Source organism: Hordeum vulgare, chromosome 2H (genome assembly GCF_904849725.1).
Source record: "Hordeum vulgare subsp. vulgare chromosome 2H, MorexV3_pseudomolecules_assembly, whole genome shotgun sequence".
NCBI lineage: Eukaryota > Viridiplantae > Streptophyta > Magnoliopsida > Poales > Poaceae > Hordeum > Hordeum vulgare.
Window position 1 is genome coordinate 270,084,621 of NC_058519.1, and position 16,954 is coordinate 270,101,574.

Consider the following 16,954-nt stretch of genomic DNA (forward strand, 5'->3'; position numbering starts at 1 on the left):
ACCGGGTACGAGAGGGTGGAGATGGCCGAGGCGTCCGACTGGTGGCGCGAGGGGTGCAACTCGATGATCTCCAGGATGGCGTGGCAGCGAATGCGAGTCGGGTCCGCGGTGCGGGCAGAGAGCCGGAACGTGGCGAGATCGACGCGGGAGCGCGTGCTCGGGTGTAGCCTCTCGATCCAGCAATGGCTACCCAGGATGTGCTCCGCCCTGGAGAGGTGCCAGGCCTGGGCGGGGATCCCGCGGAGCTCAAGCTCAACGCGGTAGTCCAACCTGCCGGAGCCGGCATGCGCGAGCTTGCACCATGGACGCATCGAGAGGGAGAAGCGGGGGCCGGAGATGAAGTGGTCGCCGGCGAGGCGATCCTTGAGCTCACGGGAGGCGAGGACGATGAGGAAGTCTTCCGGGCGGTGGAGGTGTACAGAGAAGTCGCCGGGGTGCAGGGCGAGGGACGTGTGCAGCAGCTCGGACACCTCTTCCGCGGAGACGATGGGCCGCGTCCCAGTGATGGTGGCCACCATGGCCCGGCGCAGGACGCCCTCCGTCTCCTCCATCTCGACGGAGCGGGCAAGGATGACTCGCACCGAAGCGGACGAGGTCTCGGGGCGATCCTGGGTCTCCATGGGGGACAGCGGCGGCGGTGTGGGGATCGCCACGGTGCGCAGCGTCGTCGGCGGCACAGTCCTTGTCACAGGCGGCGCGGTCCCCGTCGCAGGCGCGTGCGATGTGCGGGTCGCCACGGTGCGCGGCTTCACCGGCAGCGTGGTTCTTGTCGCCGGCGCGCGCGGGGAGTGGTCGCGGGTGCCGGAGCGGCGGCGGCCTGGGCACTCCCTAGATTCATGGCCCGACACAAGGCAGCGAGGCAGCGGACGTCCCATGTGCAGTCGCGCACCCTGTGGCGCGAGTCCAGGCAGCGGAAGCAGAGGCCCGCCGCCTCCTCGGCCGATGGGCTGTGGTGGCAAGCCGGTGCAGGGTCCTGCGCAGCGGCACGTCGGGGACGGCGACGCCGGTCCTTGCGTCGAGGGAGCTCGAACCCCTCCTAGTCGACTTCGGCCGCGGCTCCAGCGCGCTTCTCCTGGTGAACCTCCGAGCGTGGCCCAAGGCGAGCTGTGGCCGGCACCCGGCGCACACCAGCCGCCGGGGGGGCGGGTGGGTCGGCACGGGGCGGCGTAGCAGCCTGCTGACGCGTCGTCGGAGCCGGGGAGCACGGGGAGGCGGCGACCTCGGTGTAGGAGCGCGCGGAGGACGAGCCGTCGAGGGAGACCTGCCAGCGGCGCGAGTGGCCGGAGGAGCTCGCCTCACTAGAGCAGGAGAAGGCCATGGCAAGGGGAGGGTGTCGGCGGGGCTCGTCGGCGGCGAGGTTAGGCTAGGGGGTGGGGAGCGGAGGGCGGAGCAGAGGAGCGGAGGGCGGAGCAGAGAAGCGGAGCGGAGCCATCCTTTCACCTGGGGCTTTTCTTCTTATGCCAATATGAACGGAACTATTTGTATATCAAACATAAATTCTTAATGAGACAACATAAGAAAAGCTCTGGTGCAGAATAACTTATTATGCACCCTGGGTGATGAATAGCGTTATATCCCCTTTCAAGGCACATGTCACAACATCCAGTAGGTAAAGCATGATATCACACCATTTCATAGTACATTTCAACAACATACCTTTTGCTAACTCCATAAAAGTCCGAAACAATGATATCATGGTAATATTTGGGAAGCTCAGGAACAATGGTGTAAGAAGGAAAATAGCTACAGGAAGACTGTGAATAATCAAAGACACATCACGTGGATAAAAGATCTGGACACAAGAATAAAGATGTTAGTTTAGTCCCAAGAAAATGAATGAATTTCATGCTACATATCCTTTAGTGATGCATATTGTAGCGACATTTTACAATGTAGGGGAAGTGATGAAATGAACTTGTTCAGAACATTGATATCATAATATCATAATCGTTCCAATTTGGAAGAATACAGTCAATATACCATGAACCAAGTCAAGTAATCAAAGAAGATAGCTCTCAAATCGTCGATTCCCTCATTAACAGCTTTATTGGATCTTTCACTCTCTTTTAGCAGCATCGGAGAATTTGTGAAAGCCTTTACGAGGTTGAATAAATTAGCACCACGCGCTTGAATACTTCCAGGACTGAAACAGAAAAAGGATAAGTATATAGTAATAATTACTGTATTTCATATGGAAAGTTAAAATTTTCATCAGGCCAGGAGTTTAATAATACATACAGCAGGTTTTCCAGTGTATCATAAGAAGTATGATAAAAATAACCACCAAGAACAAAGATAATATCAAGTCCTGGGATTTTTGCTACGTCTTCAGCAAATATCCTATAATCTGTATCACCCGGAATTATTCCAAACATATCCTGCATGTACGAAGCACAGTCCATTTCATAAAATACTCCCTCCATTCAAAAATATAAGATGTTCTGGATATTTCAATATAGACTACATACGGATTGAAATGAGTAAACAAACACACTAAAACGTGCCTATATATATATATACATTCAGTTAAAAAAAAGTTAGAACATCTTATATTTGTGAATGGAGGGAGTACATCCGATACATAACATAATGGTAGGATGTCTTTGTTACAAAAGACAGGAGATATTATGCAGGTGCGCTGACATAGCTAATATTTGAAGAAATGTGTATAGGTTTTGTCCTTAGTACTCCATGATGAAGATGTCAATGATGCAGTTGACAGGTACATGTCAATCATGCAATACGTTTGCCTTGCATATGCCTTCAATATACTTGTCAGCAGACAAGTCAAGAGAGCATTTGTAGATTTAGCATTGTTTTTAAGGCGTCGCCTAGGCGACGCTTAGGCCTCAGGGCGCCCTGGGAGTTCGAGGCGTCCAGCCTGCCTTATGTCCCTGCGTAAGGCGTCCGCCTTAAGCGTTAGAGCGTCTAAGGCGCCTTCTAAGGCGTCCAGGTTGGTGCCTTAGTCCATATTGGACGCCTTAGCTTGCCAGGCAGACAGAGGAGCTGTTTTCGCCGGGAAACAGAGTTTTGGCGGGAAACAGAAAGGTTTCTGGCGCCAACAGGTAAGAGGGGAGAGAGAGAGAGAGAAACAGCTCCCAATCCACACACTCCTCCCCCTCCTTCTCTCCAGTGGCTCCTCCCCAGCAGATCTGCTCCCTCCTCTGCAGCAAATCCTCTCCGGCAGCTCCTCCCCCTCCTCTCCAACAGCTCCTCCCTCCTCTCCAGCAGCTCCCTCGTCCTCTCCAGCAGCTCCTCATTCTCCTCCTGTCCAGCAGCTCCTCCTCCTCTCCAGTACAGCAGCAACAAGCAACAGCAAGGAGCCAACAGTGACAAGGTATACCTCCCTCCCCCTTCTCCCCCACCCTCCTCTGCTCTCTTTCTTCTTTGCTGGTTGCTCACTGCTTTGTGCTAGTTGTTTTGCTGGTTACTCACTGCCTCTCTTATAGTGGTTAGTGGATACCTGGATGTTTAGAATAATGCATGATGGGCTCCTTGGTTGATTAGAACAATGCATGCTGTTGCTAGTGATTAGTTTAATGCAGTAACTTCTGGTACTATTGATCTACAAAGGTTTGCAAAGCGCATTGTTAGTCTTTGTGCATCATCATCTGGTTGTGAGAGGAATTGGAGCACATTTGAATTTGTAAGTCAACTAGTAAACCACTATCACTACGTGTGTTTGTTCAATAGTAATTTCAGCAACTTATTTACTAATGTTATTTGTTGTTTGTACTTTGTAGATCCATACAAAGAAAAGGAACAGGTTACAATGGAAAAGGTTGAATGATCTTGTCTTTGTTTCATACAACCGGGAGAATATGCATAGGTTTCAAAAGAGGCATGAGAAGGTGGGCGACAATAGCTATGACCCTTTGGTCATTGAGGATTTTGATTGGGGCAATTAGTGTGTTGACCCATCACTATCACAACCTCATGATGCTCGAGCCTGTCCTGGAGACATTACATGGGAGGATGTTGATGTAGCTATTGGTGCATCTTCAAACCTTCGAGGCCGCTATCTGCCTAGGACAGCAACTACAGTTCATAGGGGGCAGTCAAATGTCCGTGTGCAACACTACGTAAGAGATCTACAACAATACGACCTACAATTCCTGAAGAAGATGAGGAAGAGGAGGAAGAGCAACACTCAAGTATGCCCAATGCGGACGAGGAGGATTCAGACTACGTTGAGGATGACGATGATGTGAGCAATGATGATCAAGATCCAATCAATGCTAACCAAGACGGGGGAGACAACACCAATGTCACCATGGATGAGTTTGATGATGGTTGCTATTGATTAAGAGTCGAGATTTGAGAGTTGAGAGAGTTGGAAAACCTTATGCCCCTTTTGCTATGTTCGTGTTGTTTGTTATGTGGACCTTTTTTATGTAGACAAGTGTCATTTCTCATTTGAACTGCTTGTGTAATATGTCACCGCAGAATGCAGAATGCACTCCTGCTTGTTATCTTGTTTAGCTGTTTTCCACTTCTGCTCACTGCCTCACTTACAGTTTTGTTCATTATTTGTGGAATCTGGCATTTTGGGCATCAAGTGATACATTATTTAGTTTTAATATATTGGTTCATGTTGATGCAGATTATTGTTGGGCAGAAGAGAAAATGCAAAGAGTATGGATGCTATATTGGCTCTACAACCAGAAGCAACAACAAGGTGTGTATGGCAGTATGCCTAGTTGCCTACCAACCAAATTCTACTCTATTCTGCTACTCAGAACTCTCTAAGGCGTCCGCCTTGCCTTATGCCTTATCGTTTACGCAGTGAGCCCCCCTCCCCCCAGCGCCTTGCCTCGCCTTACTGCCTTAAAAACAATGAGATTTACAATAAAAAACATGCCAACATTGTTATGTAACTGCAGAATAGTCAAACTGTCAATGCTCCACAGCAAGGAAATTGGGATTCAGGACCATCCTGGTTTCTGATAAAAGATACAATCTGTAGGTAAAAAGAAATGCAACATGTCGAGAGAAACTTACAAAAGAACAGGCAAACTCTGTCAACGATGAAGATGATAATAGTGAACATCAGTTGACTGACCTCTATTACTCTAGACACTACAAATTGAGATAGTTGCCAATGTGTCATTCATTTTCTGGTAAGTTAGTTATGCCATCGCCAGTTTATTTTTCTTAATTGCTGCCTCGTTGGCTTACTGACATGCTCACCACCAAGCTGCCACTGGTAGACCTCCAAAGAGGACAATTTCTTGTGACAAGACCAAGATTCACCTTTTTACAGCTCAGCTTATTTAGGGATTACAATTGTAAGAGAGCTTGTCAACCACAGATAAGCTGCTATGCTGACCTTTGCTTTGTTGTTTAGGAGATGTTTGGATAAGAGGCGTTTATTTTTTAGGAGCCGCCATAGTTATTGCAAATTTGAACTAAATACCAAAACTCTTCAAAAGTACCACCAATCCAAACAGGCACCTCTTAGCCTATAACCTGAAGCTAGGACAAGCAAACCTTTCATGTGCAACTAATTTTGCAGCACCAAGTACATAAACTGAAGTAAGTGAAGACCAACAAAATTTAAGTAAACCATTTTAGAAGCTTGTATGGAAGTTCAGAAACAAGAACCTGAGCAACACTATTTGCCATTGGATACTTTGCATTCTGAGCATAAATACGAGAAGGCCAAGATCCTGGTCCAGATTGACAAACTAAATCTGGTGAGGAAAGATAAATGGTCAGGATCACATTCATTGCAAAATCAACACATTTAAGCCAGACATCATTGTAATATGGAGTAAATTGCCAAAAACCACCACAAGTGCGTACAATGCATAAAAAACACCATTTTCATAAAAGTTTGCAGATAGTACCATTTTTCGGTAATTTTTTGCCGAAACAATAAATGGTGAATTGAGCGTGTTTTGACGGAGAAACTGACATGTGGGGCCCACTATAAGTGATGACATTGCACTAAATCTTCACACCATTTGATTCTCGCTTTAAGTAAGATGAAAGGACCACCCATCAGTTCTTCACTCCCCCTCCTCTCTGATCTCCTTGGTGACATTCCCACAAGCACTTGGTGGGCACAACAATTGGCTCCTCCCCCCAACAGATGAAGATGTGTCACCACCAACAGATGCGTCACCAGCCATGGCCGACAAGGTCGAGGATGGTGACATGCGCGAGTTCTAGCACGGCGGTGGCAAAGGCAGTGGTGAAATGTTGCGCGCTCGTTATCATAGCCCGGCCAGCTAGTTTGAACGGGACGCGCACCATGCAAGGTGGAGCTCCGGGCCAAAGCACGGCAACCACGCATTCGCGTGCACCGCTGCAAGCTGACACATTCATGTCATGGCTCTGCTGGTCGAACCTATTCGCACCAAAGGCCACCGTGCCTCCTTGCTGGCCATCGTTGTAAGTGCTTTGCCTGACACGGCCACAGAATCGTGACTCCATGCTGGGTCAACCCTGCGCTCCACAGGCTCCACGCGAGCACCGCAATGCTCCCGGGCTACCATGTCGTCTCGCTGCCGCGTTGCCGCCATCGACTCGCTCCGCCACCACATCCGTTGTGCGCACCTGCATCACAAGCACCCGCGCGACGGCCACCCCCGAGCCTAAAAGCGTCCGTCGCCACGCCACGTGCTCGGCTTCGACGCCGCGTCAGCATGCTCTGCCATGTGGCTCCGGCACCGCGAGCTCTGCCATGGCATCGTGCTCGTCGCGGTAGTGTTGTGCACGCCCCATGCATGGCTGCTACCGCATACTGCTGCACCGCTGTCATGCCTGGCTGGCCAGGTTACGAGCCGCGACAATCTATGGGACCGATGAGGCCCCTTTGCAGTTCAGTTGTGGGGATCGACGGGCGCAAAGAGCAACATCAGCCAGTGCACAGCTAGGGTAACCCTACGTCCTGTGTTTTGTGGTGTATTTGATTGCTCAAGTTACAGGGAGCGCAACTGCCCGGCAAGAAGCTCGAGAGTGCTACTACACATGCAATTGAGCAGGGTTTCGACCCTTGTAAAGGTAGCCATGGACCTTCTTTTATAGGTGAAAGGGGTTACCACAGTGGCTAAAATGGTAAATATACAAGAGTAAATAGTGTATGTAACAGTGGTCAAACTACTGACATGCTACAGTGGAAGCTACCTAACCATGACGGATTAGGACAGACGCATTAAATGTGCCATGAAATGTCATGTTGGCGGCGCTCCCTGGCAAGGATTGCCTCTCCTTTTGCGTCGTTTCGCTCCACCTCTCCCACGTCCCGCATTTAATGTGCGTCATTGGTAAGCAGTAAAACCATAATTGCAACTGCAGTGAAATTCAGCCACGTGTCTGTGCACTGCTCTGGGCCTAGCCCAACATCGTCATGGACTTCAATGTGGCCCAGGCCAGAGGCTCCTGTCAGTATACTAAAGAATAGGTCCTTTAGTACCCTGACTTATGCACAAACGACAGCAGCCTTCGGCCCGGCAAGCATTGCCAGAAGAGATTACGTCCAAGACAACTGCAAGCGACAAGGCCAAGCCACCGACAAGCCTCCTTGCCAGCGAAGAAAACCCGGCAGCCACAGCGCCCGGCAAGAACCCCACTACCTTGCCACCGCTCCACCTCATCGGGTTCATTGTCGCCATTAATGAGGTGTCAAGCGGGCAGGCAGTTAGGTGGGCCTTGTCGGGGCACGTGGCAGCTCGATAGAATTACAGCAACTTTAATGACACCCGTCCTAATGGCGTGGCGGAATAATAACAGGTAGATGGGCGATGTTGTGGCTGCCTGCCCACCCCATGCTAGGTACCGCCAAAGAATCCTAGTCATCAATCCCCCCTTCTGGGTTGTGGCAGCACAAGTGTGGGCCAGGCCGGGCCAAGTAGGTGAACCGAAAAAACGAAGAAAGAAAAACTTAACGTCCCTCACCCCTGGCTTGCCTTTGCCACGTGAAGCTGGCAGGTGGGCCCGGAGTGTCAGGTTTGCTGTCAAAACGCGGTCAATCGACAATCAGTGTTTTGGCAACACATTTACTGGAAAACAGTGCTATCTGAAAACTATTATGAAAAGGATGTTTTTTATGCTTTGTGCCCAATTGTGGTGGTTTTTGGCAATTTACTCGTATAATATGATTATGACTTCTTGACAATAACTAATCTCAATCTCTGTACCATAATTAATATTGTGGTGCGGAGGGAGTACTGACTATCCTATAATTAAAGTCATTCTCTAGACATAAATGCAGAATTTCCTCATTCTGAACTTGACAATCTAGATTATTAGGATCAAGCGTTCAACGGACTAAGCTGATGCCCCATTTGCACAGGACCAATCTCTATAGAAGCAACATGAAGGCAATAACTCAAAATGGAATAATAATTCCTACGAGGGGAAAAATAAACATCTACAGAGAGGCGACAGAATTATAAGTTGCAATGAACAAGGACTGCACAACAATACTGAACTTCTTGGACGCAGAAAGAAACTAGCGCATGACAATCTCAATATGTATTGATCCGAATATGCTACTATTATGAGAGAAAGAACACTAAAACTAATGTGTGTTAGAACTACCAACTAAGTTACTGAAGTATACAATCATAATAGCACAAGGCAGGATCGATATACAACAAATACAGTAAGTGGATATCATTTCCATAAGGCAGGATCAATAAAATGAAGCTTGTTTCTGTTAGAGTATATATAATATAGCCATGTAGCCCTTCGTATTTATCCCATTGTATAAGGGGTTTTCTGCATATAGTCTAAACCTGTACATGTATATATATCGGCCTATGGCCTCATGGGAATACAAGTTGCATATTCCTAACATGGTATTAGAGCCTAGGTTCTTTTTTGCACGCGCAACTCGTGCTCTTCCGATCTAATCTTCCACACCGCCGCATGTCCGTCTGCCCCCGTCGATCTCTAGTGGAGGTCTCGTCAGATCTGCCAGCCCCGTCGATCTCTGATGGAGGTTCCGCTCGTGGTGCAGGTTCCGCTCCCTTCTCGTCCCGCTCGCAACTCGCCAATGGTGGAGGTTCCGCTCTCGCTGGTTCCGCTCGCAGGATCTGCATGCACCGCAGCCCAGTCAACCCCTGTCCCGATCCAGCTGCACACTCGTCCAGATCTCGTCTGCTCCCGTCGGGGCCTGCTCACGTCGCCCTCCCGTCACGCAGCTGTTCTGGATCCTGTCACTCAGTCGTCGCCGTCCAGATCCTGTCATGCAATTGTTCTGGCAGTCAGCTCCCGTCACGCAGCCGCCACCGTCCAGATCTCGTCTCAGGCAGTTGTTTTGGATCCTGCTTCGGGTTCTACCGGATCTCGTGGTCTCCTGGTCAAAGCTAGAACCCATGACTCTGTTGGTTGCTGCTGCTAAGGGTTGTTGACTAAAAAAAATGTCTACCGCATCAGGCTATGCTGTTGTTTCTCGTTGTCCGGTGATTTTTGATGCCACTAACTACACCGAGTTCATTGGCTTCATGCGCATTCACATGCGTGGCATCCGTCTATGGGGCGTTCTTTCTGACGAGGTCCGTTGTCCGCCACATCCGGTTCCTCCTGTGGCCCCCACTCCGCCGACGCCACTGGTTCTTCCTGCGGATGCTAATCAGGTTGCGAAGGATGCAGTTAAGCTTGCTCATGAGGCCGTTGTTCGTACTTATGATGAGCAGGTTTCGATTTATGAGGAGGCTCTTCAGGCGTATCATGGTGCTCTGTCTGTTTACACCCAGTGGCTTGATGATGATGCTCGTGCTGCAGCTGTTCTCACTGCTAGTGTTCTGCCCCAGTTTGCCTCTGAGTTTCTGGGTCTTCCTACTGTCTTTGAGATGTGGACCCGTCTTCATCAGCGTTATGAGCCCTCTGGTGATGCCTTATACCTCTCTGTGTTTCGTCAGGAGGATGCTCTTCAGCAGGGTGACTCCACTGTTGATGATTTCTATGCACAGAGTTCTGCTATTTGACGCCAGCTTGATTCTCTCCACAATGTTGGTTGTCGTACTTGCTCATGTTGCCAGGCTGTACAGGCCAATTTGGAGTTTCATTGTGCCTACGAGTTTTTGTCCCGGCTCCGTAAGGAGTTTGAGCCCCGGCGTGCTCCGTTGTTTGCTCGTGGCCGTATTTCTCTCATGGAGGCACTTTCTGAGATTCGTACTGAGGAGACTCGCTTGCGTGATGCTGGTTTACTAGAGATTCCCTCTGTGCTCACTGCTCGAGCCCCTGCTACGCCACATGCTGCACAGACTTCGTCTCGCTCGAGTGCTCCGCCGCTCTTGTCCACTCCTCCTGGCGGCTCGGGGCGCCCCCGTCCACATTGCGGCTACTGCAACCTGGATGGTCATGTTGAGTCTCAGTGCTTCCGGAAAAAGAAATACCTGCGTCAGGCGCGATCATCATCTTCAGGGACTTCGTCTACTACCTCGACATCTTCAGCCACCGCTTTGACTGAGCAGGATATTCTGAGACTTAAGCGTCTGCTCGCTGCTTCAGGTTCTTCCTCGACGGTACTGCTGGTTCTGTGTCTGATGCTTCTCGCACTGAGCAACCACCTTCTACACAGTCAGGTACATCCCCATGGGTTCTGGACTCTGGAGCTTCTTTTCATATGTCTTCTCATTCTTCCAGTATGTCCTCTGTTCGATCGCTTGATTCTCCTATTCATGTCCTCACTGCTGATGGTACTCCTCTTTCCGTCGTTAGTAGAGGCAATCTTACCACTCCTTATTCTGTCCATGATGTTGCTCATGTTCCTTGACATACCATGAATCTGTTTTCTGCTGGTCAACTTACTGATCCTGGTTGTCGCATCATCCTTGACGTTGACTCTTGTTCTGTCCAGGACCGTCACATGCACACTCTGGTTGGGGCTGGCCCTCGCCGCCGTGATTCTCAAGGTCTTTGGGAGTTAGACTGGCTTCATGTTCCTTCCGCTGCCACCATTATCGCTAGTTCCTCCGCTTCGGTTGCCTCTGCTACCGGTTCCTTCCATCACTGGCATCATCGACTTGGTCATCTTTGTGGTTCTCGTTTGTCGTCTTTAGTTCGTCGAGGTCTTCAGGGGTCTGTCTCAGGAGATGTCTCTTTAGAATATCAGGGTTGTCGTCTTGGCAAGCAGATTCAGTTACCATATTCGCATAGTGAGTCAGTGTCTAAGCGTCCTTTTGATTTAGTCCATTCTGATGTATGGGGTCCGGCTCCCTTCGTTTCGAAAGGGGGTCAAAAATACTATATTATTTTCATAGATGATTTCTCTCGTTACACATGGCTTTATTTCATGACTTCTCGTAGTGAGGTGTTGTCTATTTATAAGTGTTTTGCTGCCATGGTTCACACTCAGTTCTCTTCGCCCATTCGTGTGTTTCGTGATGACTCCGCTGGCAAGTATATTTCTAAAATGTTGCGTGGTGTTCTTTCTGAGCACGGGACTCTTTCTCAGTTCTCTTGTCTTGGTGCTCACGCTCAGAATGGCGTGGTTGAGCGAAAGTATCGTCATCTTCTTGAGACGGCTCGTGCATTGATGATTGCTGCCTCTCTCCCGCCTCATTTTTGGGCTGAGGTCGTCTCCACCTCCACCTATGTCATCAATCTACAACCTTCCGCTGCTCTACAGGGTGGTGTTCCTTTCGAGCGTCTTTTTGATCGTTCTCCTAATTATTCAATGCTTTGCTTGTTTGGTTGTGTTTGCTATGTTCTTCTTGCCCCTCGCGAGCGCACCAAACTGACCGCTCAGTCTGTTGAGTGTGTCTTCTTAGGCTATAGTGATGAGCATAAGGGCTATCGTTGTTGGGATCCTATCGGTCGTCGGATGCGTATCTCTCGGGATATGACTTTTGATGAGTCTCGTCCCTTCTACTCACGCCCATCTTCCTTGACCTTTTCAGTGGAGGATATCTCTTTCCTCACTTTTCCCGATACACCTCTCACCCCCATCGAGCCTTTGTCTATTCGTTCTACTACCTCTGCTTCTCCACCTCTTGCCGATTTGCCACCACCATCTCCCACGGTTTCCTCCCCTAGCATGCCATCGGATTCTGCACCTTCATCTCCGGTGACTTCTTCGTCTTCACCCCCGATTCAACCTTGGCGATCCCTCCTTGCATTGTTCCATCTTTTCCTCAGTGTTACACTCGTCGTTCACGTCATGTGGATGCCTCTGCGGATGTGTCGTCATCCTCGTCTCAGCCTCCCTATGCCTTGCGTTCTCGCCCTGGATTTCCCACCGCTGGTGCTGTTGTTCTTGAGCCGACTTCCTATCGTCAGGCTGTTGTTCATCCTGAATGGCAGTTTGCGATGGCAGAGGAGATTGTTGCTCTTGAACGCACTAGTACATGGGATCTTGTTTCCCTTTCCCCCGGTGTCCGTCCCATCACTTGTAAGTGGGTCTACAAGGTTAAGACTCGCTCTGATGGTTCTCTTGAGCGTTATAAAGCTCGTCTTGTGGCTCGTGGCTTTCAGCAGGACCATGGTCGTGATTACGACGAGACTTTTGCTCCTGCGGCCCATATGACCACTATTCATACACTTCTTGCCGTGGCCTCTGTACGCCACTGGTCTGTATCTCAGCTTGATGTTAAGAATGCCTTTCTTAATGGTGAGCTGCGTGAGGTGGTGTACATGCAGCCACCACCTGGGTATTCTGTTCCTGACGGCATGCTCTGTCGTCTTCGTCGCTCTCTCTATGGCCTTAAGCAAGCCCCCAGCGCCTGGTTTGAGCGATTTGCCTCTGTGGTAACTGCTGCTGATTTTTCAGCCAGTGCTCATGATCCAGCATTATTTGTCCACCTTTCTCCTCGTGGTCGAACTCTTCTTCTTCTCTATGTTGATGACATGATCATCATTGGTGATGACCCCGAGTATATTGCCTTTGTAAAGGCCCGTCTTAGTGAGCAGTTTCTTATGTCCGATCTTGGACCTCTTCGTTACCTTCTTGGGATTGAAGTCTCTTCTACCTCTGATGGCTTTTTTATATCCCAGGAAAAGTATATCCAGAATCTTCTTGCTCGTGTTGCTCTTACTGACGAGCGCATTGTTGAGACTCCCATGGAGCTCAATGTTCACCTTCGTGATACTGATGGTGACCCCTTGCCTGACCCGACGCGTTATCGTCATCTTGTTGGTAGTCTTGTCTATCTAGCTGTCACTCGTCCGGATATCTCTTATCCGGTTCATATTCTGAGTCAGTTTGTCTCCGCTCCCACCTCGGTTCACTATAGTCACCTCCTTCGTGTTCTCCGATATCTTCGGGGCACGATCTCTCACCGTCTATTTTTTCCTCGCTCCAGTTCTTTACAGCTTAAGGCCTATTCGGATGCTACCTGAGCTAGTGATTCTTCAGATCGCCGTTCACTTTCTGTTTACTGTGTTTTTCTTGGTGGTTCTCTCATTGCCTGGAAGACGAAGAAACAGACCATAGTTTCACGTTCGAGTGCAGAGGCTGAGTTGCGAGCGATGGCTCTTTTGACAGCAGAAGTGACTTGGTTACGGTGGTTACTTCAGGATTTTGGTGTTTCTGTCACTACACCTACTCTACTCTTATCTGACAGTACAGGTGCTATCAGCATTGCGCGCGATCCTGTGAAGCATGAGCTCACCAAGCACATTAGTGTTGATGCCTTTTATGTGTGTGCTGGCATGCAGGATCAGGTTATTGCTCTTCAGTACGTGCCTTCCGAGTTACAGTTGACGGATTTCCTGACGAAGGCCCAGACTAGAGCGCAACATAGCTTCTATCTCTCCAAACTCAGTGTTGTTCATCCACTTTGAGTTTGAGGGGGGTGTTACAGTATATATAATATAGCCATGTACCCCTTCGTATTTATCCCATTGTATAAGGGGTTTTCTGCATATAGTCCAAACCTGTACATGTATATATAACGGCCTATGGCCTCATGGGAATACAAGTTGCATATTCCTAACAGTTTCCAGCTCTTGAATTGACTTGAGTTTCAAAATACAAAATTTCAAACAACTAAACAAGAGATAAAGTATGGAATAGTACCAGCACCACCACTTCCAGAAGCTTCGATATTAATGAAAGCACCAACTGTGCTGCTCCATTTATGTGTCTTCATAAAACCATGTGAACCCTGGTTAACGGCATGAAGGATAAGCGCAAGTTGCTTCATTAAGTTAGACGGACAATCAACATATGTGAAAATGACATGAGTATTCTTTTATGTTTTTACTTTAAGTTTGACTTGATATTCTTACCATGTTCTAATCAGTAAGCAGATATTAATATCTGGGGCAGTTATGTATGTTTCAACCCCCCACGAGGGAAAAAGTTAGAGCTTGCCAATGCACCAAAATTAGCTTAGACTCATACGCTGCAACTATTAGTAGCACCTTACTATGGACCAGTTCAGATTGCCCTCAGCTGAGTCACCACAAAGACATTTTTATCGAAGGAACAAAACCACACAACTAACTTTTCAATTCATGCACTATGTAATAGTTTTGTACATGTAGTCTAACAGTTTGGTGATGATTGACAGTCACATACCAGAAGAAAAAGTTCCTCAGCACCATTGAACAGGAAGATGACTGGCCGAGGAGGCACCCACCCAGACTCAAGGATGAGTCGTGATAGTTCAAGCATAGATGCTGGACAAGAAATATTACAAACACACATCATGCCCCGATGAAAGTCTGTACAGTAAGAACCACATTTTTTCAGACAAATAAGAGGTTGCACTTACCAACACAGGAGCCACAGTCTGCTGCACCAGGTGATCCAAGTGGACTGTCAAAATGTCCGTTCACCAAAAGGGATGGTTCATCCTCTTCTGAAACATTTGATGAAATCCTGTAATTAATTGTTATATCTTAGAAATAATTTGTTTAAATTTATGGTTCATGAGGAAACATATATAGCCAAAATTAACAAAGGTTGTCTTGTCAGTTGGCACTTTGTAACACCACAACGAAAGTAGAAGTGGCTCATGAGTGTTCCTGGCAGCTCAATCCCACAATTGAAAGTTTAGACTTGCTAGAGCAGCACTCTATGATGGCTGGGTACCACAATTTTTGTGAAAGATGCTGCTAAGCATATAATTATTGGACTCTTCTTGATTGAGTTCATTATAAAAATCAACCGTGGCTGCTAAATGGATCGCTCCAGTCTAAATTGCACCAGGGCTCATGCATGGCTGCTAATCTACCCTCGAATACAATGATCAATGCATGCACATATTAATCATCTATTGCAATGGGCAGCACCCTTATAGTTAGGCCCATGGACTGTATCCAGCTTGTCTAAGAATCAAATCGGCAGAACATGTCCCGTGTTGCCTATCGTCACCAGATAATTAAAATCACACGTGTGAGTCAGTTTCAAGTCCTGGTGCTTTTATTCAGAGTTTTAAAACAGCTAGTTGCTAACATCCTCACGAGATTTTATGGCAGGCTATTGGTACGTGCGGCGAGGGCAGCACTGCATGGACGTCCCCTTCTAGACTCTAATAACCTAGCATCAGCTTATAAAAGGTTATCACCATTCACGCTGAGATGGGAACGACCACCATGCCACGTGAACTGTGGAGAAGATGCTTGGGCCAGGCATCGCCATCGGCATGCCAAGGGACGATACAGACGGAGAATTCCCGTGGGAGCCGGCCAAGCATAAAACACTTCGAGACCCTAGTCTAAACCTTGCCTAAGGACATGATGGGATTACACTGAGTCGCCAAAAAAATAGCGTGATGATGTAACACCGTGGAGTTAAGTTGATGAGCCATACAATGAAGCTATTGGAGAGAGTCATTGAACACCGCTTAAGAAGAATGACAAGCGTGACCAAAAATCAATTTGGTTTCATGCGTGGGAGGTCGATCATGGAAGCCATTTTCTTGATACGACAACTTATGGAGAGATACAGGGAGCAAAAGAAGGACCTGGATATGGTGTTCATTGACTTGGAAAAGGCCTATGATAAGACACCACGGAATGTCATGTGGTGGGCCTTGGAGAAACACAAAGTCCCAGCAAAGTATATTACCCTCATCAAGGACATGTACGATAATGTTGTAACAAGTGTTTGAACAAGCGATGGTGACACTGATGACTTCCTGATTGAAATAGGACTGCACCAAGGGTCAGCTTTGAGCCCTTATCTTTTTGCTTTAGTGGATGAGGTCACAAGAGATATACAAGAAGATATCCCATGGTGTATGCTCTTTGTGGATGATCTGAAGGACGGGAGTATCACCAAAGAACTAGTCATGGACAAGGGTGCATGGAAGCTTGCTATCATGTGCCAAAACCATGAGTTGGTCGCGAGGTCTTATGGGTTTCACCTCTAGCCTGCCCCAACTTGTTTGGGACTAGAGGCTTTGTTGTTGTTGTAACACCACATAGACGCCAAGGCACATTCGACACATATCGCCTTGCAATGCTTCCCTAAAAGGCAACGCCACAAGATCCTCCAATAAAAAGACTAGAGAGAGTGATGAGATCCTCGTAGCCACGCCAGCTCAACTCCAGAAAAACAAGGACCAATAACTAGAGCTTGCACACGCCAACTCAAATATTAGGTGTTGTTCCTAGGAACTCTTTCTAGTACTTATGAGAATATGAAGTTGTTGCCTAAATCGGAAGTGTTTGTTGTACTTGGGAATAAAGGACTTAGCATGGACAAGAGGGACACGCACTGAGTATGATCAAGCATGGTGATGGCATTAACCATAGAAAGAGTGAAGGTGGAGCTTCAAGTTGAAAATTCAGAACTTTGAAGCCACCACAATGACACATGAGGATATGGACGAAATATACAAGATAACACCTTATAATTTCACCCATAAGCATGTATCGGTGTCATGCCACCTCACTTTTGGGCCAGACTAGATATTTTCAGAGTATAAGTCCAGATAATGTTTTCCCATCCTAGTGGTGGATTCCCCCTCCCTCGGGTTGGCCGAACCATAACTTTCCCTGTGTGGTTTTGTTGATTGATGACAGTGCCCTTTATGGACTAACCGTGTGC

General features: G+C 48.1%; 1 protein-coding gene across 1 annotated transcript in view; it reads right to left on the bottom strand.

The window, feature by feature from the left end:
* LOC123426062 (endoplasmic reticulum metallopeptidase 1) overlaps positions 1-16,954 on the bottom strand; it is a 69,040-nt gene that overhangs the window by 34,746 nt on the left and 17,340 nt on the right. Inside the window, exons 4-10 of the mRNA XM_045109837.1 lie at positions 14,673-14,779; positions 14,477-14,577; positions 13,973-14,060; positions 5,605-5,693; positions 2,239-2,378; positions 1,981-2,143; positions 1,657-1,792 (exon numbers count right to left, since the gene is read on the bottom strand). Of these exons, the coding sequence (XP_044965772.1) occupies positions 1,657-1,792; positions 1,981-2,143; positions 2,239-2,378; positions 5,605-5,693; positions 13,973-14,060; positions 14,477-14,577; positions 14,673-14,779 (824 nt within the window). The remainder of the gene's footprint in view (positions 1-1,656; positions 1,793-1,980; positions 2,144-2,238; positions 2,379-5,604; positions 5,694-13,972; positions 14,061-14,476; positions 14,578-14,672; positions 14,780-16,954) is intronic.